Source organism: Erithacus rubecula (genome assembly GCF_903797595.1).
Source record: "Erithacus rubecula genome assembly, chromosome: 15".
Classification (NCBI taxonomy): Eukaryota; Metazoa; Chordata; class Aves; order Passeriformes; family Muscicapidae; genus Erithacus; species Erithacus rubecula.
The window spans coordinates 18,809,857-18,832,392 of NC_136667.1; the positions used below are offsets into that span (position 1 = coordinate 18,809,857).

The 22,536-nt window shown below is 54.4% G+C and overlaps 1 protein-coding gene across 1 annotated transcript in view; it reads right to left on the reverse strand.

Moving 5' to 3' along the window:
- Positions 1-8,372: 8,372 nt before the first annotated feature.
- Positions 8,373-22,536, reverse strand: part of LOC306808494 (putative E3 ubiquitin-protein ligase MID2) — a gene marked incomplete at its 3' end in the record, with an annotated part of 41,523 nt that continues 27,359 nt past the window's right edge. The window contains 10 exon segments of the mRNA XM_079319135.1: positions 8,373-8,462; positions 8,464-8,670; positions 8,673-8,778; positions 10,637-10,844; positions 14,937-15,098; positions 16,660-16,803; positions 17,685-17,812; positions 18,347-18,495; positions 19,093-19,200; positions 21,902-21,997. Coding sequence (XP_079175261.1) covers positions 8,373-8,462; positions 8,464-8,670; positions 8,673-8,778; positions 10,637-10,844; positions 14,937-15,098; positions 16,660-16,803; positions 17,685-17,812; positions 18,347-18,495; positions 19,093-19,200; positions 21,902-21,997 — 1,398 coding nt within the window.

Consider the following 22,536-nt stretch of genomic DNA (forward strand, 5'->3'; position numbering starts at 1 on the left):
CGATCCCAAAGGTCTCGCTGGTGGCTCGGGAGGAGCTCGGTGCTGCCACTGTAGCTGTGAATCAGCGGTGGGGGTGATGGGGGGGTGACACCCTCGGTGCCACCAGCCCCCGCGGGCGCTGGGGGTTAACGAGACCATTAATTAGTGCAGTATAAACCCGGATTTCCATGGTGTGTCCCTGCAGCAGCCCGGAGCTGTGAATCAGCCCGGCCAGGGCTGCCAGCGCCGGGCTTTGAATCACATCTGCTCGAGCTCTGCAACAGACTGGAAAGGCTCAATTCCCCGGCTCCAATAAATAATGTGTCTGCTTTAAACACAGACACTAATTCATGGCCTAACAGCAGCTCAAAGATCTTAATTTAAAGGTCTTTATGAGGATGATGCTCTCATGATGGGGGATGGTTATGGAGTCTCTCATTTTCAAATTACTGGCTAGAATTGAGCCCTGTTTTAATCTGGCCATTAATTAGAGGCAGTAATTGTTACCCAGTGTCTTTCCAGGCCCTCTAATGGGAACAGGAGCAGTCATTGTGTGCTGTGGGTGGACAGAGCCTGAGGCACTGACTCTAATTGAGACCCAGCCCTGGTGAGGATGGGACTGAGCAGAGCCCGAGGCTCCAGCCTGCCTGAACCATCCCTGTGCTCTGTGAATTCACAGCCTGGTCCATCCCTGTGCGGTGTGAATTCACAGCCTGGTCCATCCCTGTGCGGTGTGAATTCACAGTCTGCTCCATCCCTTTTCAATGATCAATTCACATCCTGGTCCATCCCCAAATTTCCATGGTACCCTTGGTAGAGATGGGTGGGGCTGATGGGGGCAGTTTCTGGGATGTGAGGCAGTTTTCTGAGATTTGGGGCAGTTTTCTGGGATGTGGGGCAGTTTTCTGAGATTGGGGCAGTTTCTGAGATTTGGGGCAGTTGTCTGGATTTGGGGCAGTTTTCTGGGATTTGGGGGCAGTTTTTCTGGATTTGGGGCAGTTTTCTGGATTTGGGCTGCAGCTGCTGAATGGAGCAGTTTGGGCAGGGACCAGCTTGCTCCCAGATTTGCACCCCAAAGTGTCTGCAAGTGAAACGGGGTCATTTCCCTGCAGAGGGGATGGATCCTGTGGATGTGGCACCTGGGACATGGAGAGTGGCAGTGCTGGGACTGAGGGGCTCACAAAAACCATCAAAAAAAACCATCCATCAAAACCATTCCATGTTCCTGTGTGCTGCAGCCTTGCAGGAGGAGAAGCAGGCTTGGAGTTCAGGATAATCTCCACATGCTGAAAAAATGGCCCAAAATCAATGAGAGAAAATCCAATAATAAGTGCAAAGCACTGCACTTAGGCAGGAGGAAAAAAAAAAAAAAAAAAAAAAAACATGCAAGAAGATGAAAGGAAGAATAATTGGCTCTACAGTGGATTCTCTATTTATTTATTGATTTAATTTATTTATTTACTGCCCCTTTTTATAAAAGCAACTTCCTAAGGCTGGGGCAGCCCCACCCTTGGGAGCAAGCTGGAATGTTTGGGATAAAAGATGCCAGAGCTGCAGGCCCCACATCATCCCTGGGCAGGAGGGATGCAGGACAGGAGCTGCAGGGACACCACTCTGCAGTTAGTGCATGGGCAGCAGCTTTCCAAGTGCTCCAGTGGCTGTTTGAAGAGTCATGGAACACTTGGGGCTATTTAATTGGAAGTAACTGTGCAAAACCCAGAATTAATTCTTATTAAATATCCACAGGACATTTTCTTAAGTGGAAATTAAACAGGGATTAAGGTGAAGCCTCCTAAGACTCTCCCTGTTGTGACCAGGAATATTTTAAGGCACTGGAGTTTGTTTAAATTTGAATAAATGAGCTGATCTGGATGCACTCATGTTTTTCCCCTCTCTCTGTGTCTCTCTCAGGTTCTGGAAGTTGAACCAGAGCAAATGGAATCATGGAATGGTTTGAGTTGGAAGGGACCTTAACAAACATCCAGTTCCAACCATGGACAGGGACAGGAACAATTTCCACTGTCCCAGGGTGCTCAACCTGATCCTGGGCACTTCCAGGGATCCAAAGGTGGCCAGCAGGGATGGAGTGTCAGGAAAAAGGTAAAACTTTGGACATTGGGGGTAGGAGAGCTCCCGTGGAATAAAGGGCCCAGAAAGGTGAATTTTGTGAAGATTGGGTTCCCCAGCCTAGGGTTGGCAAGAGGAGCTGCTGCCCAGCCCAGCCCAGGCTCCCAGTCGGGCCTCATCTCCACACCCAATGTGCTATTCAATTAATTAAATATTCTCTCTTCCAGATTGCTGGCTGAGGGTGACACACGCCTAATGAACAGCTGCAGGTCCCTAATCACACTGGCAATTAGGAATGTAATTAGAGCACTTGCAAATGGTTTTCATGCTGATAAACATGACAGAATGGAGCGTTTTCACTCACTGTCAGCTGCCAGACAATCTGTTACCCATCTAATGGCAATTTAATTACAAATTCCTCCGCTCCCCCGTTTCCCGTGGATAATTGGGCAGCCAGCAGCCCTGGCTGGAGCTGGGATGGAGCAGAGCATTCCTGCACAGAGGGATGGGAAATGGATCCCTCCCACCTGGGGGAATGGTCCAGCTGGGCCAGGGGGGCTGGGATGGACACAGGGAAAGGTCCTTCCCTCCCCAGGATTCTCCAGTAAAGGCTTCTGGTCCCACTCCAGGTGCTGTCCATCACTCCATGGCCAGACTGAGAACACTACATGATGCTCAGCCCAATGATCAAGAACACTCAGTTTTAGGGCTGCTGCTCAGATGAGGATTTAAAATCTCAAGTTTCATGAAGGATTAATTCAGGCCAGCTCAGACTCAAGCTCCTTGCCCTGCACAGTCTATGAGCAGCTCAGGGTGCCATTTTATTTTCTGTCCATTATTTAACTGTTGGGTTTTGTTCCATCCTGGAGTGAATCATGAGTCAGAGGGATTTTTCTCTCCTGGATGGAGAGCTGTAGTGTGTATTCCCAGTGAGGATTATCCCACCCCAGAGCAAGGATTGCTGCTGCAGCCAGGACAGATGAGACATCTCGATATCACTCTGTATAAACCCAGTGATTTCTCTTCTCTCTCTTCACTCTGCAGCCCCCCAGAGCAGGGGGAAGCCACAGGGGTTTTTAAGCTTTTGCAAGGGAGAGATTTTTTAAATTTCCTATTTCATGAACAGAAGAAATGAAAAAAGCCAACACCAACCTTGCCCTCAGCCTCCCAAACCTGCCATTAGCCTTCCCAAGCCCATGCCACACCCCTGGTTTTTTCCTTTCCTGGCTGACTTGAGGAATCCATTTCTGGTTTGATTTTCTGTATTTGTGACACTGAAGCTCTCTTGTGTTCGAAGCACATTCCTGGAAAGCAGCAGCAGCAAAGCTCATTCCATCATCTCAGAGCAGCCTTTCCCTCTCCCTTGAGCAGAGCTGCCACCTGAGGAATGGTTTCAAACTGGCCTTCACCACCAGGGATGCTGTTCCCTGGAAACCTGGGCTGAGAGGGAACGGCACCAGATAGAACAGCAAGGGAAAGGGAAAGGGAAAGGGGAAAAGGAAAAAGCTCCCAGCTCTGCTGTCCCAGTGCTTCCATCCTCTTGGGCTCGGGTTTGTCCTGAGGTGGGTTTAGGCTGGGGTAAGGAATCACACCTGTGGAAAGAGAACACATCCTCCCTCCCTGGCCTCATTCCCCACCTAACACGGATCCTTCCATGGACAGTGCAGCAATCTCAAGATCTCCATTCACTTCATGGGATGGGTGTGATTCTCCAGATGAGGCTCTGCTGTTCCAGTGCCCATTTGTGGCCATTTGGAAGGTTTCATTTTTCATTTTAAAAGCAAAGAAAAGGTTTCTGTGCTGTGTCAATCCCACGGAGGGTGGAGCAGGTCCTGTCCCATGGTGAAGGGAGAGGATCTGTGTCCCCTGGTGCAGGTTTGTGCTCCCACTGTGTCCTGCTGCTCCCTGGGCTTGGGGCAGGCTGGGTGCCAGGGCTCTGGGTCTCTCCTGCTCACCAGGGCTGGGGCACCTAGGGTTTTTGGGACCTGTTTGACAAGTGCCAGAGCTCAGGAGCACCTGCACATCCCAGACATGCAGCAAACGGGGCTGGAGCAGGGATGGGGGGATGAACGGGATGGGACTGGGTGGTCCAGGGCTGCCCTGCCAGTCTGGAGCAGGAATGGACTGCTGGGAATGGGGGATGAGCCCTGGGCACCACAGCTCCTGGAGCAGGGAATGAGAATGGGGATGGGGGTCAGCCCTGGGCACTGTAGCTCCCAGGCTGGAGCAGGGAATGGGAATGGGGATGGGGACAGGAGTGGGGGTCAGCCCTGGGCACTGCAGCTCCCACCCCTGGCTCTGGAGCTCTGGGCAATGGGCTCTGGTGGCAGCAGCAGCAGCAGGAGCCCAGCCCACAGTGCTGAGTGCCACTGCCCCCACAGCAAGGACAGGGTGTGGACATTGCAAATTCCAGCCAGGCCTTCTCTCATGCTGAGACACTTTCCCAGCTCTGGCCACGATTTTCCCAGGGTGATAACTTTCTTGCAAATAGAAAGCAATTCATAAGCAGAGATTAGCACCTGGTGTTGACTGTGGGACAGTGCATGATGTACCTGACATGGGATGTTTTCTCCTGCTGTCCCATTTGAGATTCACAAACAATTCTACAAATACAGGTGAGGTTTTAATAAAGTGCTTTTTTCTTCCAACCAAAAAGTGTGTTGCTATTATTTGCTGCTCATAGCAAACAGCAGTAGGCAGAGCTCTGGCCAGTGCAAACACCACAGGCTCGTTCCTGGTGGAACTCAGCTCATCCTCCAGGCAGGCTCCACGTGCTGCTGATTAATCTTTAACAGGAAACAGCCTGGAGCAAAGGCACAGAGCAAGATATTTAATTCCACAGTGCTGGTTGGCACCGTGTGCTTTCCACTTCATAAATATTTCAGGCCCTTGCTGGAGATGGGCTGTGCTCTGTGCCTGGGCTCCCCCCTCAGGTACCCCTTGTCCAGCAGATTCTGCCCCCTGCCCCAGGAACCCCAGGGATATGGGACCCCCGAGTCCCCCTGCTGGCTGTGGATGCTCTGCCAGGTTTGGGGCCAGCAACAGCATCCCATGGCCTCCCCCACACACAGACATACTCAGTAACGTATATATATTATATTATATTTTTTTTATATATATATAATTTATATATATATACACATTAACAAAGAAGTTGCAAAAAAAAAAAAAACAACAAAAAAGGGAAAAACCCAACAAGAAGAAGAGCCCTCCCCCAGACAAAAGGGAAGCAGGAATGTTCCAGTGGAAGGGGAGGCTGAGGGCAGCCAGGAGCCCCCACACCCCAAACTTGTTCTGGTGTCAGCAGGGGCAGCAGCAGCACCCTGAGCCCCCCGAATCCAGGGTGGGGCTGTTGCCCCCCAAAGCACAGTGCCAGTGGGGTGGGCTCTGCTCCCAGTACCACAATGGACAGTGTGGTGGGCTGCCCTGGAGTGGGGCTCCCCCAGCCCTGCCTGGCCGGGGACAGACACACGTGGCCAGGGCCACAATTAGTGCAATTCATCAGGTGCCAATGACACCTTAAGGTCTCCTGGGCTGGGAGCTGAGGGGCCAGGGCCAGCACCCACCTGCAGGGCCTGGCATCTACCCCTGGCACCCTCCAGGGGGCACTGGCACACGTGGAAGGGATGCCATGAGACCTTCCTGTGAAAAGCACCCAGCTGAAAGGGTGATGGAGCCCCCAAGGGCAACAGAGCCGTGTGCTAGGCTGTGGGGTACCCAATGCCCTGCTGCCCCTCCCTGAGCTCCTGCATCCCGACTCTGTGCCCAGGAAGGCTCAGGAGGAGGGTGCAGCCACTCCTGGGTCCCAGGGAGCCCCTCTCAGCCTCCCCGAGGTGCTGCCCCCTCCCTCTCCCCACACCCATAGATGGCACTGGGCTCTTCTGTGCCCTCTGCTCCTGGGCAAAGTGCCACCACTGGGGTCACCAGGTAAGTTCTGGGCTGGCTCCAAACGAGTTTATTGAGCCTCAGGAACCCTGGCCAAGGCACAGGACATGTCCTGCCACTCCCAGAAGCCTGGGCTGCAGAGCACAGAGCAGGCTGAGTGCGAAGGGGCGCACCAGGATCACCCAGTGCAGCCCCTGACCCTGCACAGACCCCAGAACCCCACCCTGTGTTTGGGAGCACTGCTCAACGCCCTGGAGCTCTAGCAGGGCCATGGCCATTCCCTGGGGAAAATCCTTTCGGCCCTCCCTGGCTCAGCTCCTGCCTTTCCATCAGTCCTTTCCTGGTCCCAGGGATGGAGAGATGGTGCTGCCCCCTCCACCCCCTGCAGGAGCTGGATGTGACAAAGGGGCCTACCCCTCCCTTCTCCTCCACTGAACAAACCAAGAGACCTCAGGCACTCATCAGAGACCCCTCCAAGAGCCTCCTCCATCCCCACAGCCCTGCTCTGCTCGCTCCAATAGCTCCGTGCCTGTTGTACACCCTGTGTGCAGAACTGCCCTCAGGGCTCCAGCAGAGTGCTACCTGAACCCAGAGCAGAACATGGCAACCCCCTGATGCCCCAGGACAGGGATTTCCCTCAAGGCTGACAGATCCAGGCTGGACCCAGGACCCCAGGTGCTCCCACAGCTGCTCTGGCTCCCCAGGCCAGGCCCACACCCAGGGCTGGCTCATCCCAGGCACAGAACTAGCACCTTCCCTGGTTAAACTCCTCAAGGCTGGTGCTTCCCCATCTTGGCTTGGTCTGGGTCACCTCTCTGCCCTTGAGAGGGCTGGCAGCTGCTCCTAGAGTCAGCAGAGTGACTCAGAATTCCTTCCAGCCATTAACAATCCAGGCTGTTAATAGAGAGCTCAGGGCGGGGATGGAGCCCTGCAGAACCCCACAGTGACCAGTGCTGCTGTCACCCTCTGTGCCAGCCGCTCACCCACCCCATGACGTGTTCTTGTCCAGAAGGACCCTGGGAAGAGACATGATCAAAAGCCAGTTAAAGCCCAGAAATGTTCCATCTCCTGGCAGCAAGCAGCAGCTGCCCGGGGCCTCCCAGTGTCCCCAAACTGTGCCACGGACCCCCACGGGGCCAACAGGGGTTGTTTGCCAGCCCAGCTCTCCTGGCTTTTAAATAAACCTGCAGACTGGAGCTTCACAGGGCACGATGCTTGTGCTTACTGGAATACTGGGTGACAGCCCAGAGCTGCCATTGGCTCTGAGCTCTGGGACAGGATGGCTCCCACTCACACCACCACAGAGCACAGAACGCTGGGCTGGAAGGGATCTTTGAAATGCACCCAGTCCCATCCCTGGCACGGCGGAGAACAAACCAGAAGTCAAGATTTGGGGTCACAAATTGAGACTGTGGGTCACAGAGCAGAGAGGTGATCTTTGAGCAGGACTCTACTGGGGGCTCAGAGCAGGAGGGTGAGATTTTGCTGCTGGGACACCAGACAGGACCTAATGGAGGCCAAGGCTCTGTGCCAGGCCACAGCTGCTCAGGAATGCAGCCCTCCTGGTGGAGGAGGAGATGGAGGCTGGGGGTCTGTGGCTCCCCACTGCAGGACCCTGAAGATGTACCAGGAGCATGGATGGGCACTGGGGCACCTCAGTGCCACCCTCTGTGACACCACAGAGCCACCACACAAACCACTGCCACCCAGGGCTCAGTGTCCTGAGTCCCCAGCAGTCTCCAGAGCCCATTGCCCTATCCCAACCCGTGCCTCATGGCAAGCACGAGCATTCCCTGTCCCCCACACACCTCAGGGCCACCCTGAGCCCCACCCTGGCCCTCCCAGCCCCCGAGGGAAGGCAGAGCCATGCAGCTGACAATCTTCCTGGAGAGACAGATCCACCCTGCCAGAGCTGCTCCAGGCACTCCTGCTCGCTCAGAGATGCCAGATGTTCATTTCCAGCTGTGGGTGAGGCTCCACCACCAGAAGGGGATGCAGCGGGGGTTGGGCAGTGCTGGGGGGCCACAGTGGCTCCTTGGCATGGCTACCAGGGGCAGCTGTGGCCACCTGCACCTGGGCATGGGAAGGCTGGCAGCCCAGTGCCACTAGTGCCCAGGCTGTCAGCCAGTGTCAGGTGTTACCCCAGTGCCAGGTGTCACACCTGTGCCAGGCTGTCACTGAGTGCCCCTAGTGCCAGGTGTCACCCAGTGCCAGGCTGTCACCCCAGTGCCAGGTGCCACCCGGTGCCCACAGTGCCAGGTGTCACCCCGTGTCAGGTGTCACCCATTGCCAGGAGTCACTCAGTGCCAGGTGTCACCCCAGGCCCCTAGTGCCAGGTGTCACCCCATGACAGCTGTCACCATTGCCAGGTGTCACCCCGTGCCAGCTGTCCCCCAGTGCCAGGTATCCCCCATTCCCAGCTGTCCCCCGGGGCACTGGCCCTAGTGGCAGCCCTTGCCCCCTGGCACGTAAGGGGACTCGTGGGGCCGGCAGTGGCACTCCGGCTGCTCGGGAAACTCGATGAAGTCGGGGGGCGGGCAGCCCCGAGAGGATCACCAGGGACTTGTTGCCGAGGGTGAAGGTGGGGCAGACGGGCAGCAGGAAGGGCACCTGGAAGGTGTGCAGGTGCAGGGCGCTGGCGGGGTCGTAGAAGGAGAGCGCGTTGTTGTCGTAGTCCAGCAGCACGCCCAGGCGCTTCAGCTGCGCCGGCGCCTCCAGCGGCTGCTCCTTGCAGTTGTGGCCGCGCCACGAAGCCTGCCGTGGCAGCGCGAGACCACCCACGACGACGAGTTCCTGCCCACCCACTCGTTCCGCGGCGCTGACTTGTAGGCCACGCCTATGGCGTACCTGGGGAGAGACAGAGCCAGATGGGCTGGCAGAGCTGCAGGACTGTCACCAGAACCAACACCTGGCTGAGCACGGCACCCAGTGCCACATCCAGTACCACACCCAGTCTATTTAAACACATCAGGGATGCTGACTCCACCATTCCAATACTTCACTCTTTCCATGAAAAACTTCCTAATACCCAACCTGTATCTCCCCCTGTGTCCTCTGGGCTCTGTCAGTGCTGCCTGGAGGAACCCACCGCCCTGAGCACAGCCACCTCCCAGAGAGCAGTACAGAGTGATCAGGTCACTTCAAGCCTCCTTCTCTCCAGGTTGAACACCCCCAGCTCCCTCAGTTCCTCACAGTTTGTGTTCCAAGCCCCTCACCAGCCTCATTGCCTCCTCTGGACACACTCAATGTCTCGCTGTCCTCCCTGAAACTGAGGGGACAGAACTGGGCACAGCACTCCAGGTGTGGCCCCACCAGTGCTGAGTGCAGGGGAAGAATGAGCTCCCTGCTCCTGCTGGCCACACCATTCCTGACCCAGGCCAGGGGCCATTCTTGGCAACCAGGGCACACTGCTGCCTTGTGCCCAGCTGCTGTCCATCAGTGCCCCCAGGTCCTCGCCTGCCCGAGGACTGTGCTCAGCCAACCCAGAAATCCCAAATTCCCAAAACTATGAATCTAGAAATCCGAAAATCCTGAAATCACCAAATCGCCAGTCCAGAGATTACAAAAAAACCCGAAACTCCCTACCCAGAAAACCCCAAATTCCCAAATTCCTGAGACATGGATGCAAAAATTCCCCATCCTGAAAATCCCCAAAATTCCTCCCCTAGAAATCCCAAAATTTCCCCAAATTCTCGACCCAGGGAACCCAAAATTCCCAAAAATCCCAAAATCACCAACTCAAAAGCCCCAAAATTCCCAACTGTGCCCAGCCCTGGTGACTGGTGCCCCTGGGCTTTGAGCCCCTCATTTTCCAGAAATGACCATCTAATTCCTCATTGAATCAAGGCTTGCCAGCTGTTTGCAGACCCTCAGGTGATGACACAGTTTGTTAAAGATTGATTATTAATCTTATAAATGTAAGCCTATTATTTAAAGTATTGTTGATTGTTGTATTGTGTTTTACCTGCACAAGATGGTGAACTTTGATTTTGTTTGGTTTGGTTTTTTTAAAGAGGGGGAAACAATAGTATTGTAGATTTTTTGTTAGATAATACTTGAAAGAAAATATGAAGTTGAATTATATGTTATGCTTATATAACATAAGCATATATATATACCTATATATATATATACACACACAGACCATATATATACACATATATATATACATATATAACATTTGCTTTGCTTGCTTTAGTAGTACAGATCTATCAATTAGCCAGTTTAAAGTAAGTATTTAAGTAACTTATCCTGGTAGTTATATTACATTTATATAATTATATATATAATATATAATATATATATTTATTTATATTTACATAATATAATTATAGATGTATATATATATATGATACAGATCTGCATGAACAATATAACTACAAGGATAAGGGGATATATATGACTATAATGTAATGTAATTATATATATTTATATAATATGTATTATAATATATATTTAATATAATATTATATACAATAAATACAATTAAGTATTTATAATATTTATATATATGATATATATTTATATTTATATATTATATTACATTACATTATTGTTATATATATATATATATATATATATATCTATCTCCCTGTAGTTACACTGTTAATGCAGATCTGTGTGTCTCTGCCATGATGCCCATGTGTCCCATATCCCTATTTGCCCCCAGAGTCCCAGCCCTGTCCCTCTCTCCCCTGTTCCTCACCATGTGGAGGAGCCCAGCACCACCTCCCAGTAGTGGCAGCCGCTGTCGATGCAGACATTGCCGGCGGCGCCGTAGCAGCCGGTGCCGCTGAAGCGCTCGGGCGTGTGGCTCTTCTTCAGGGAGCTCTCATCCTTCTCCATCTGCAGCCCGTCGTTGGAGATCTTCAGCTTCTTGTGGGCCAACTTGGGGTCCAGCTTGAAGGGCTGGCCTGTGGAGGAGACACTGTGGGAGCCTCTGGGGGGTCAGCACAAACTCAGGAGCTCTCTGTGTTCTGGTCCTGGAGTTTGCAGTTTATTGTAAAGGGACTGGGTGTAAAGGGCCCTGCCAGGAGCTGCCAACCACAGCTCTGAGCAGGGCAGAAAGAGACTGGGGGTAGGAATTCTAAGAGATAAGAGAGGGAGGTAAGAGAGAGAAATAAGAGAGAGAAGTAAGAGACAGAATAAGGGACAGAAATAAGAGCCAGAAGGAAGAGAGAGAAGTAAGAGAGAGATTTTCCTGTTTACAGCACAATAAATCTTCTATGTTGAATATTCTAATTTCCACTAACTAATCTAATACAAGATACAAATTCTCTAACATTTACATGTAACCTATAGGAATTGCTACATTGCCATGTTTTACTGCTTTCTTATCTCTAAACCTTACCTCAGACCCTTCCTGCCCTGCCTGGAGAGGGTCTCTGCTGCTCTTTGATATTTGTAGCATTTGGCATTATCTAAACAAAGGAAAAGGCCTTCAAGCATCCACGTTGCTGCTCTCAGTCACACAGCTGAAAACTGCTTTCATCTCTATCTCACTTATGGTTTCCACATTCTCAAAATCCTTTGCTAGGCACTCATATTTATAAGGTTTTCCTGATTCATCCTTCCCAACAGACACAGCATCAGGATTTGGGTTACCAGTGTGCAGGAAAGGGAGTTCTGCACATCCCCTGCTCCAGCCCTGCAGGTTTAGTGCTGGTTTGCTTGGGTGTTCTCCCCAAAACCAGACCAGACCTGGGTGATGTCCCAGAGCTCCAAACAACCTCACTGTCAGTGATTTCCCTCTGCAAGTTCTCAGACTGTCCCTGCATTTGCATACAAAATCCAAAGAAGCAAAATAAGGTCAGGTGGGTTCTGCTGCTGTGTTTTCACATGAGATGCAGTGAAGTGCACACACCACTGGAGAGCACTTCCACAGGATCCACCTGCTCCAGGACAAAGCAAATGGCAGCTGCAGAGAGCACCCCAAGTGCTGCCAACGCCTTCACCCTCACTGTTTGGTACCCAGCTTGGGGTTGTGTCCTTCTGCATGCTCCCATTTTGGCTACAGACACAGAATCCCAGCAAGAAGAAACTCTGACACCACCCCAGCAATGGGGTCCTGGCCTGGGGCCCCCAGAACAGCCAGGAAACCCTGCACACAGACACACAGCTGGGAACTTCTGCAAAGAGCAGAAAGCCGTGACCATGGCAGAGCTCATCTCTGCTCTGTCACCTGGCAGCTCGTGCTGGTTTTCATCAGAGCCCAATTTGCTGAATAATTGAGTTGAGAAGCTTGAAAGTAAAGCTGCATATTGGGAATGACCTGCCCCCTTCTTCTTCTGGCTGCTCTGATGTCTCTGCTGGATCTTTTCCTGGCAGTAATGCAAGGAGACAAGCTCTGGGGAAGTGAGGTATGGAAACACTTGGCTCCATCAGGAGAGAGACACTCTCAGCTCTGTTAGTGAAGGCAACCCCTTGCTAAGGTCAGTGTGAAGAGCTGGAGCCCAGCCCTGTCCCTGGTTTGTGCTGGCATGTCCTGGAGCCAGGGCTGGAGCTGCCTGAGGCAGTGTGTGCCTCAGAGGGAATTCCAGAGAACACAGCCATGCACCTCCTACCATCAACCCCCTTCCCAAAATATCACCCTGAACTGGGAAAAACACAGACTCCACAGAGGCCATGGTCAATGGGAGCTGCCAGAGGAAGGGGGCCTCTGACTGCAGCCTCCCCTCCTGCCCCTGTGCCTCCCAGGCACTGCTCCCCAGCCCTGCCCTGCCCTGCACAGAGCAGAGGGTTCTCATCATTAACATTTCCTCTCCTCATTAACATTTCCACTCATCACTCATGTGTATCCCCTGGGCTGGTCACTCACATTTCCTTTATCCCACAAATTCAGCTTGCTGGGATATTGCTGACAGCCTTTAGCTGCTCCTCCCTGCAGGAGGCTCAGGGGCTGTGGGGAAGCAGCCTCAGCTGGATCAGCCCAAGGCATTTCCATTGCTCCTGCACCCAGCACAGTGCCAGGGGCTCAGCAGCATCATCACATCATAGGGGAGCAACAAATCACCCAAATCTATGGATCTCTTCACTCATGGGAAGCTTCTGCAGGGCTCATCCTGCTTCTGAAAAACACCTGCATGGTTCATCAGCAACAGTGACCCTGCAGCTCAGGCACCAAACCCACCCCTGACATCTCAATGGGATATGATGGAGCCAAACTGGAGCACACTGAGAGAGGCAGGAATCAGGAAAAGCCAGAACTGCAAGGGAAAACAGGGCCAGGGTGCAGTGGCCAAGGGAAGGCTGTAAAACCCATTTCCCTGCACTTCATTTATGGTCAGAGCTGGGCCTGTCCCTGCATTCCAGCAACTTTTGGACACTTGCTCCTAACTAAGTGGTGCTCAGGCCCAGCCTCAGCAGAGGATGTGTCTCTGTCACTGAACCAAACCTGCTCCCAAGCCACTCTGCTCAGGAATGCAGATTCAGTGCCAGCACTGAGCAATGATTTCCTGTGCTGTGGAAACCACTGAGCTGACCTGGAGATGCAGAGATCTCTCCAGACATCCCCTGAGGAACAGAATAGGCTGTGAAATGTGCTAATGGCCCTTTCTGTGCTGAGTTGCTACACTCCCAGCAGGGTCACAGCAGAGGGAAAGCGTGGGTGTGACATCCTATGGATACTGTCCACTGGAAAAGGAGAAACCTTGCTCCCAAACACCAGCAAGAGGAGAAGCCAGAGCTGGGGCTGCAGCACTACTGGACACCCAAAGGAGCCCTGAGACTGGCCACAGAAAGAAATAAATCAATACCCATTATATCCATACATATGGCTAAATCCAACTTTGAGGAATTCATAAGTTCCCACAAACACAGCTGGCACAGGAATAGCAACGTGGGGCAGACAGGAATGTCCCTCAGTGCCACACTCCTCTCCTGCCCAACACCTGAGTGGGAAGGCAGGGACAGGTGCCTGTGGAAGGGGCTCAGCACACACAAACCCACAGCCAGCCTGTGCAGGGTCTCAGCTGGGGCTGCTCCAGGTGTCACATATGCCAGGGGCTGCTGCAGACACATCCCCCTATGGCCTATTATGGCACCAGGGATGTAAAGTGTGTTGGGCTGATGTGACAGAAATGTGGATTCTATGGGTGGGGCAGTGACCCTTATCTCCTGGCACATATTATCTGTTAATGGGCCATCTTTAAACCGGCTGGGGCAATCATCTTTATCTTCCCACAGCCCATCCTCCCTCCAGGAGATATCTCCTGTTCATGGCCAGTGAGTCCCAGTGCATGACTGATAAAATTCCATCATCCCACTGGGAGATGCTCCAGCCAGGGGAAGAGCCAAGCCTTTCCTACCCAGATAAAAACTGAGATTTTGGACACCAAGGAACCTTCTTTCCACTGGATTCCAGAGGAAAACCAGACCCTTCCACATCATCCCTGCACCTTCTGAGGAAACTGCACCTTCTCCAGGAGCACTGCTCCAGCTGAACCACATCTGCCACTGCAGGAGGATGCAGCCACCATTGAATGGGACTGCTGCCACCACCCTGACTGACTGATGGGTGTCAACTTGGATTCTGACTCTGGCAGGGTTTGGGATTATTCTTTGTAATACTGCATTTCTATTTTAATTTTCCTAGTGAAGAACTGTTATTCCTAATTCCCGTATCTTTGCCTGAGAGCCCCTCAATTTCAAAATTATAATAACTTGGAGGGAGGGGGTTTACATTCTCAATTTCAAAGAGAATCTCCTGCCTTTATTGGCAGACACCTGTTCTTCAGACCAGGACATAAAGGAACAGAAGAAAGGACTGCTGTGACCCCAGGGATGTGAAGGCACAGCAGAATGGACTCTGTGACTCCAGGGCTGGGGGCTGACAGGAGCTGAGAGCAGCAGCAGCCCTGACAGCTCCAGGGGAATCAGGAGCCCATCCCTGCAGGCACCGGGGCAGACAGCACCGCAGGGATTTCACCACAGCATGTTCCCAGCCCTTGGCAGCCCCCCAGTGCCCAGCCCACCTCCCCTCAGCTTGGCACAGCCTGGGCACCTACTGTTGGTCTTGAGGCGGGCGGGCTCGCTGTTCCTGCTGCCAGCCTGGTTGATGGCTTTCACCAGGAAGATGTAGCGCGTGCCGCTCTGCAGCCCGTGCACCGTGTAGTGGTTCTGCTTGATGTTGGGCACGATCATCCAGCTGTCCATGGAGCTGTAGAGGCCTGCAGAGCAGCACAGGGGCACAGGTTTATGCCCAGGGAAGGGCAGAGCTCCCAGAGGGATTTGCTGCCCTCCCTGCAGAGTGGCTGCAGGGAAATGCCCAGAGGTGACAAATCCCAGCTACACAGAATCTTTTCCACTGTCACACAAAGGCAATGCTGGCAAGGCAGGGCCAGGGCTGCAGTGCTGGCACCTTGGGAGGCTGCCATGTGATGGGGAAGGGGAGCAGAGAAAGGAAATTCAGCAGCTGGGGGGGGGCTCCAGTAGAAAGGAGCAGCTGGGGGGGCTCCAGCAGGAGGGACCTGGATATGGCTGAGAGCTGACAATGAGAAGGACTCGACCTTCCAAGTAGGTTTCTTCAGCAAAACAGCCTCAATGAGCTTGGCCTTGAAGACCAAACTCCTCACTCTTACCCTGGCCAAAGCTTAAAAAAAATCCCTTTTACTGCAGCACTCATCATCCATAAAAACGTGTGGCTCTTGCCAAACTCTTGGTTTTGATGGAACCCTGAAGGGGATGGGCTCCAACTCTGCACACCTTGAAAAGGTATTTCCTCTCCTGGTCAGCTCCCAGCTCCTGCTCCTGTGCCTCCTCACACAAGTTCTGCCAGTCCCATCACCCAAACTGTGCTATTCCAAGGGACAATAAATTACTCATTTTCTTCTCAGGGATTTAATTGATGTTTCCTTCACTCCTCCTTTCGGAAGGAAACGCATCAGCTCATTTTCCAAAACAGGGTCAAAGGCTGGGCTGGGGGGTGAGACCCAGCTTGGAAAGTCACAGGGAACTTTCTCTGGCAGCTTCCTGCACATTTCAGAGTGAACTGAGCAGCTTTCCTGAGCTGTGACACCACCAAGGTCCTGACAGCAGGACAGACTGACAGCCCTGAGACAGACTGACAGTGCAGAGACAGACTGACAAAGCCCCCACTCTGCTCACAGCAGCAAGTGCTGCTAGGAAAACCAGCAGTAAAACTTCATAAGCCACAGACCACCAGGGGCTCTGTCCTCAGCCCTCAAATCAAATCCCATCTCTGTGAGACAGATCTGTGGCAGTGTGTGAAAACAAGCAGGTGTGGCAGCAGTTTTCATGACAAATCACCTGGAAATGTGGCTGAGAGCTGCTCCAGAGGGTTCATAAACCATGTGAGTTATCAGTGAGTTATCAGCCAGTGCTGCCCAGGTGTGATCCCAGGTACAGGAGCTGGGAGCTGGACAGAGCCTCCAGTGCTGCCAGCGCCTCCCTAGGTCAGGGCTGGTGACACCCAGTGCAGACCAGAGCACCCCAGGGGTGGCCCCAGCACAGGGAGGGCTCCTTTGCTCTGATCCACCAGCCCTTGGCAAATCCTTTGCTGCTGCTCCCTGCACAAACACCCAGCCTTTAAACCCACTGAAGAACCTGAGACCTTCTCTGTACAGAATCCCAGAAGGGTTTGGGTTGGAAGGCACCTCCCAGCTGATGCAGTGCCACGGGCAGGGACAACCGTCCCCTGACACCCCCAGGGATGGAGCAGCCCCAGGAGGCCTGGGCAGCACGGGATGCCCTGCTGCAGGGGTGACTTACTGATGAAGTTGGCCTGGCCAGTGCAGATGGTGTACTGGAGCTCGTAGGAGCTGACGCTGAACTCGTCCTCGGAGATCCAGTGCACGGTGATGGTGTCATGGGAGGCCGTGCACAGCTCCTCGCGCACCGCGGGTGGGTTGGGGGCTGGGACAGAGCACAGGGTCAGCTGGGGCTGCCTAAACCACACTGCACTGCTTTATCCCAGAACTGACCTGGGACAGAGCACAGGGTCAGCTGGGCCTGCCTAAGCCACACTGCACTGCTTTATCCCAGAACTGACCTGGGGACAGAGCACACACAGGGGTCAGGCTGGCTCCCCTCCTCTAAACCACACTGCTCTCAACAGGCTGAGAGCCACTCCCAAATCCAGCCACTTCCCTGCTCTGCTGTGGGGTAAGTGCTTTATCCCATAAATGATCTGGACTCGCCTGTGCTAATCTCTCACTGGAGCTGATCTGCTCCATGGTATCAAATGGGATTTGGGGGAGGGAGGATGTCCTGGCCTCCCTGCAGCTCTCAGCAACTAGCACAGGCTGCTGCTGCTGCAGACCCCAAGGGCAGGGAGCAGCCTGTGCTGGGCACCAGGGCAGCACCGAGGAGCCACTGAGTCCTGCCCAGCAGGGCTCACCACTCAGCACCAAGTGACCCAGAAGAAGGGCAGGGAAAGGGAAATGTTAAAGCACAGAGTGCCTCAGGAGTATAATAATTGGTTAATTCATCATTCCTCCTCTGTAATCCTCATGGATCCTTACATAATCCTTATCCCTCCTGCATCCTCATGGGCATCAGCCTCCCCCACCAGCTCATGGAGACCAGAATGTTTTAGCTTTCTGGACTTTTCCATTGGTCCTCCAGGAACAGCAATGGAGAACAGGATGCGGACATGTCACTGTCCTGGGGACAGCACAGGCCCTGCTCTGCACAGCTGACCTGGTGCCTGTCACTGGTTTAATCCTAAATTAAATTTGCCAGCCCTTGGTGGAGCACAGGGCAGGGGGCTGGGGGCAGCACACCTGAGCACTCACCTGTCAGATAATCCAGCCCCTCCAGCAGCTTCTTCTCTCTGGAAAAATCCAGAGCAAAGTTTTCAAAGGCATCATTAAAATTGATATCTGGTATCAGGACTTGAGAGGATGCAGTTGCCATGGCGACCCTGGAAGGAAAAGGAGGGAACATCAGAATACATCAGGGTGCAGGGGAGGGGGCAGCAGGGATGGGGGCAGCTGTCAGGAGAGCAGCCTGCCCCACAGACCCTGCCCCACAGCCCCCTGAGCCCGGGGGGCTCCATCCCTGGGGTTTCCAGCTTTGAGCGGCCCTGAACTCCCCCTGGACTGGCATTTCCATCACTGCCCCACCCCAGGGAAGGGGGCTGGCTCCACACTATTGTGTGCAGGACCTGTCCTGCCAGGGAAGGGGACCTGAGCCAGGTCATATAAACTCAGATTTAGCATGGTGGGAGCTGTGGCTGTGGATCTCGGGGAGGGGACCTGGCTCCTGTCTGGGCAGAGACCTCCAGCAGGGCCAGCAGGAGCAGCAGTGTTCCAGCCCAGCCCAGCCCAGCCCAGCCCAGCCCAGCCCAGCCCAGCAGCAATGTTAAAGCCCAGCCCAGCAGCAGTATTCCAGCCCAGCAGCAGTATTCCAGCCCAGCCCAGCCCAGCCCAGCCCAGCCCAGCCCAGCCCAGCCCACCTCTCAGCCACGCTCCTGGCCGTCTGCAGGAAGCGGGCGTGGTCGCTCTCCTTGAGGATGTGCTCGGCCTGGTTGATGAGCACGGTGGAGCGCTCCAGGCACTGCCGGCAGTTGGCGACCTGCTGGGCCAGCTTGCGCAGCTTCATCACCTGGGGCACGGCAGGGTCAGGGGATGATCAGGGTCACGGGGGGATCAGGGGGGACACAGGGGGAACACTGGGAGTACTAGGGAGCATTGGGGAGCCCCTGGGAGCACCGGGAAGCCCTGGGAGCACTGGGGAGCACTAGGAGCACTGGAGGAAAGGCCCCACACTCCCCCACAGATGTGCTCCCCCCCAGCTGTGCTGCAATGCAGAGTGCATGCAGCCTCTGCTCTCTAGCACTGTACTGTGGCCTTTAGCATTAATTCCACATCACTCCATTAGGACTCTGTGCTGAAGAGCCCTGAGGAAGCTGTCTGGAGTGACCCAAGGCTCTGCACCACCTTGTCAGGCTGAGCCTGCTCCACGGCCAGCACAGCTCTGTCCTTGGCACAGCAGCCCTGGGGCAGCAGCAGGGACAGGGACAGACACCCGGGCTTGGGGTGGCACAGAGGGGACAGCCCGAGCTGGGACAGGGAGATTGCAGCAGTGCTGCCCAGAGCAGCCCTGGGGCTGGCACAGCAGGGAAACAGGAGCTGGCACAGGAGGGACACAGGAGTGGCACAGCAGGGACACACAGGGGGACACAGGAGTGGCACCTCTGACCTTGGTCTCCTTGATCTTGACAGCGATGACCTGCTTGCGCTGGCGGATGATCTCCATCAGCTCGTCACACTCCTCCATCAGCTTGGCCTCGTGCATGGCTGTGTTCACCTGGCAGGAGCAGGCAGGGAGGGATGAACTCACAGGTGATGGGAGGGGCACAAAGCACAGGGCTTGGGAGGGACAAACTCGCAGGGTTTAGGAAGGACACACAGTTCACAGTTTTAGGAAGCACACACAGCTCACAGGGTTTAGGAAGGACACACAGCTCACAGGGTTTAGGAACAGTTTTCTCACTCTCATGGCTGTGCTCACAGTGGTGCACACACAGAGCCACAGGCAGAGGTCCCAGTTCTCTGCCTCAAGGGATCCCAGTGATCCCAGTATCCCTGGGAGGATGGACAGGACAGGACAGGGGGAATACACTCCATGGAAGAGGAATCGAGCCCTAGCACTTCATTAAAGCCACAGGACAGAAATCAGTTTTCCTCATCCCATACGCTCAAATCCCTCTGCAACAAGGCAGCCTCGAGTGAACCACTTTTTTGCTACAGGATCTTTTTTTAAACCTGGCCAGCAGATTATGCAACGCTGGAGTGGGAGACAGCTGATGGTCTGCAAAGAGAGCTCCAGTGAGGAAAAACAGCAGAAAATCTTCCCAATCTGCTGCATGTGGTGAGGGGCAGGGAACAGCCAGGAGCTTGGAGCCTGCAGAGAGCAGCTGTGGCAGGCAAGCTGTGGTAGGGATGCAGGGATGCTGTGGTAGGGATGCAGGCATGCTGTGGCAGGGATGCTGTGGCAGGGATGCTGTGGCAGGGATGCAGAGATGCTGTGGCACTGATGCTGTGCACAGCAAGGGGCAGGAAGGAAATTCTGGGCCAGGGGACAGGAGGGGAGGTTGGGGAACCCCAGCTTGGCCCCTCCAACCCCAAGGGTCCAGCTCAGGCCTGGAGCATTCCCCCTCCAGGATGACTACAAGACACTGTAAATCTGTAAATGCAAATCAGCCTAAATGTGAAAACCTGCCCAGGGCAAGAAATCTGCCCTCACCCCTGTTCATGTCTGGGAGGCTGAAGGCAGGTGAATTTGCAGGACAGCACAGTCCCTTTCTCAGTTGCCTTCTGCCAAAAAGGGCATTTTTGAAGCTGAGGTTCCCCCACAGGGCCAGCAGAGCATGGAGGAGGCACTGCAGACCAGCACTTGCAAATCCCTGGCCCAAGAACACTGGCCACTGGCCAAACCCCTCCAGGGAGGAGCCAGCTCTGGGAAATGCTGCTTTGGGGCTGAAGACTCAGCAGGTGCTGCAGCTGCAGGAGAGCTGGCAGCTTTTAGCTGTCACAAGGGAGAGAAAAAAAATCTTTCACCCACCTAAGTGCTGGGGGAGAATGTGTTAGGGACAACAGTCCTGGAATAAACTCTGGGAAAAGCCAGTCCTGCACCTCGTGGGGAGGAGAGGCAACATCTCAGCCCCCAGGCTGAGTCACACACACACAAAGCTCCTCTGAATGTGTCTGAGGGGCAGAGCACACAGGGGTGCATGTGCCTGCCTGTGTGCATGGCCAAAACAGCTCAGATGCAGAATTCCCTGCATCAGATTATCTGTGCTCCCCATCATTTTCTGCTTCCCAGTTTACTGTGCTCTCTGAGGGCCTGGCTGTGCATTCAGCACAGCTGAGAAATGGCACTGGACCTGTTATTTTGAATGTCTGACAAAGCTGAAAACTCACAAACTCTGTCAAAAATGACAGCTTAGAGGTCTCAGACTCAGAGGATTAGACAAATACCAAATATCTTCCATTTTATCCTAGGTCAGGTCATTAGACATTGGAGGTGCACTTAAATGAAGGGGTTTGGAAGGACATCCAGCCACATCCCTGGTGGGCTCTCAGAGCCAAGGCAGAGCAGCAAGGGCTGGGGACTGTCACCAGAGCTCTGCAAGGGCAGCCTGGCTCCTTCTCTCCCTGCCAAAGTTCCTTTGCTGTCTGTTCCCAGCATCAGCCCAAGGCCAGCAGAGCCCAGACCCCACTGCAGAGGCAGCAGGACAGCACCAGGGATACACAAGGCCAGCACTGCTGCAGGGCCAAGGGGGGTTTTTCTTTTTCCTGCTCCTGATTTTGGCTGGGAGCTCAGAGCACCTCAGCCCCTGCTCCCTGCACTGTGCAGCTGCTGGCAGCACTCTGGGCCCTGCTGGCACTCACAGAAAGGATTCTGCCCCCAGGGCCCCCTGCAGACCCTGGGACAGCACAGAGAGGGGCAGAACAAAGCACTGCTGCTGCTGCAGGAGCTGCAGGGCTGCAGCACCCCCAGAGCTGCTCTGACACAGCTGCAGGAGGGAAGGACGAGCTGCAGCTCCTAGGGCAGATGCACCATGGATGCTTTGCTGTGGGGAAACAGCTCCAGCCAGCACAGGAGCATGCCTTGTCCTGCTGCAGCACCTCTGGAGCCTACTGCAGCACCCCTGCATCCACTGTAGCACCTCTGCAACCTGCTACAGCACCCCTGCATCCCACTGCAGCACCTCTGCATCCACTGCAGCACCTCTGCAACTTGCTACAGCACCCCTGCATCCACTGCATCGCCCCTGCAGCACCCCCGCATCCACTGCAGCACCTCTGCACCCACTGCAGCACCCCTGCATCCCACTGCAGCATCCCTGCAGTCACTGCAGCAACTCTGCACCCACTGCAGCACCCCTGCATCCCACTGCAGCACCCCTGCCTGTGACCACCCACCCCACTCATCCCCTCTCCCCAAACCTCAGGAAAGGGCTCTGGGCTGATCCATGCATCCCTTGCCCCCAGCCCTCACCCACCTCCACCTGCTGGCAGATCTGGATCAGCTTGGCCATCTGGTTCTCCAGCTCGCTGTTGCGTTTCACCAGGTTGGTGAGATTTGTCTCCAAGGTTTGCTGCAGGCCCAGGAATGGGAGGAAGAGGGAAAACACAGGATTAGCAAAGCTGCAGTGTCCTCAGTCCCTGCCCTGGGACCTGTGGCACCCAGCACTGCCCCAGGGAGGGACACTACAGTGACTCTGGGTAGGTTTGGGGCAGCTCCCAGCTGTGCCAGCCCAGGGCTGTGCCTGGGGACACTGAGCCCAGGACTGCAGTGACCCTGGGGTGTCACAGCACAGTGTGGGTGGCTGCCCTCTGCCACTCCTTCAAGAGCAAATTCTACTTTCACCGCCAAAATTGTTCTGCACAGGGTGAGGGAGATGAACAAGAGCCACAGGGCAGGGAAGTCTCCTCTGCCAAGCCCTTCAGCTGGAGCTGCCAGGGCACAGCAGGGAGAGCTCAGCTGCACTGGGCTGCAGTGCCACGCTGCCCTCTGCTCACCTGAGATAGCCAGGGCACCTGGGGTGGGCCAGGGGACCCTGAGCAGTGCAGCAGGGCTGTGCAGCCCAGATCTGGACCAGCTCATGGCCAGCACATCATGGCCCCACTGCACTGG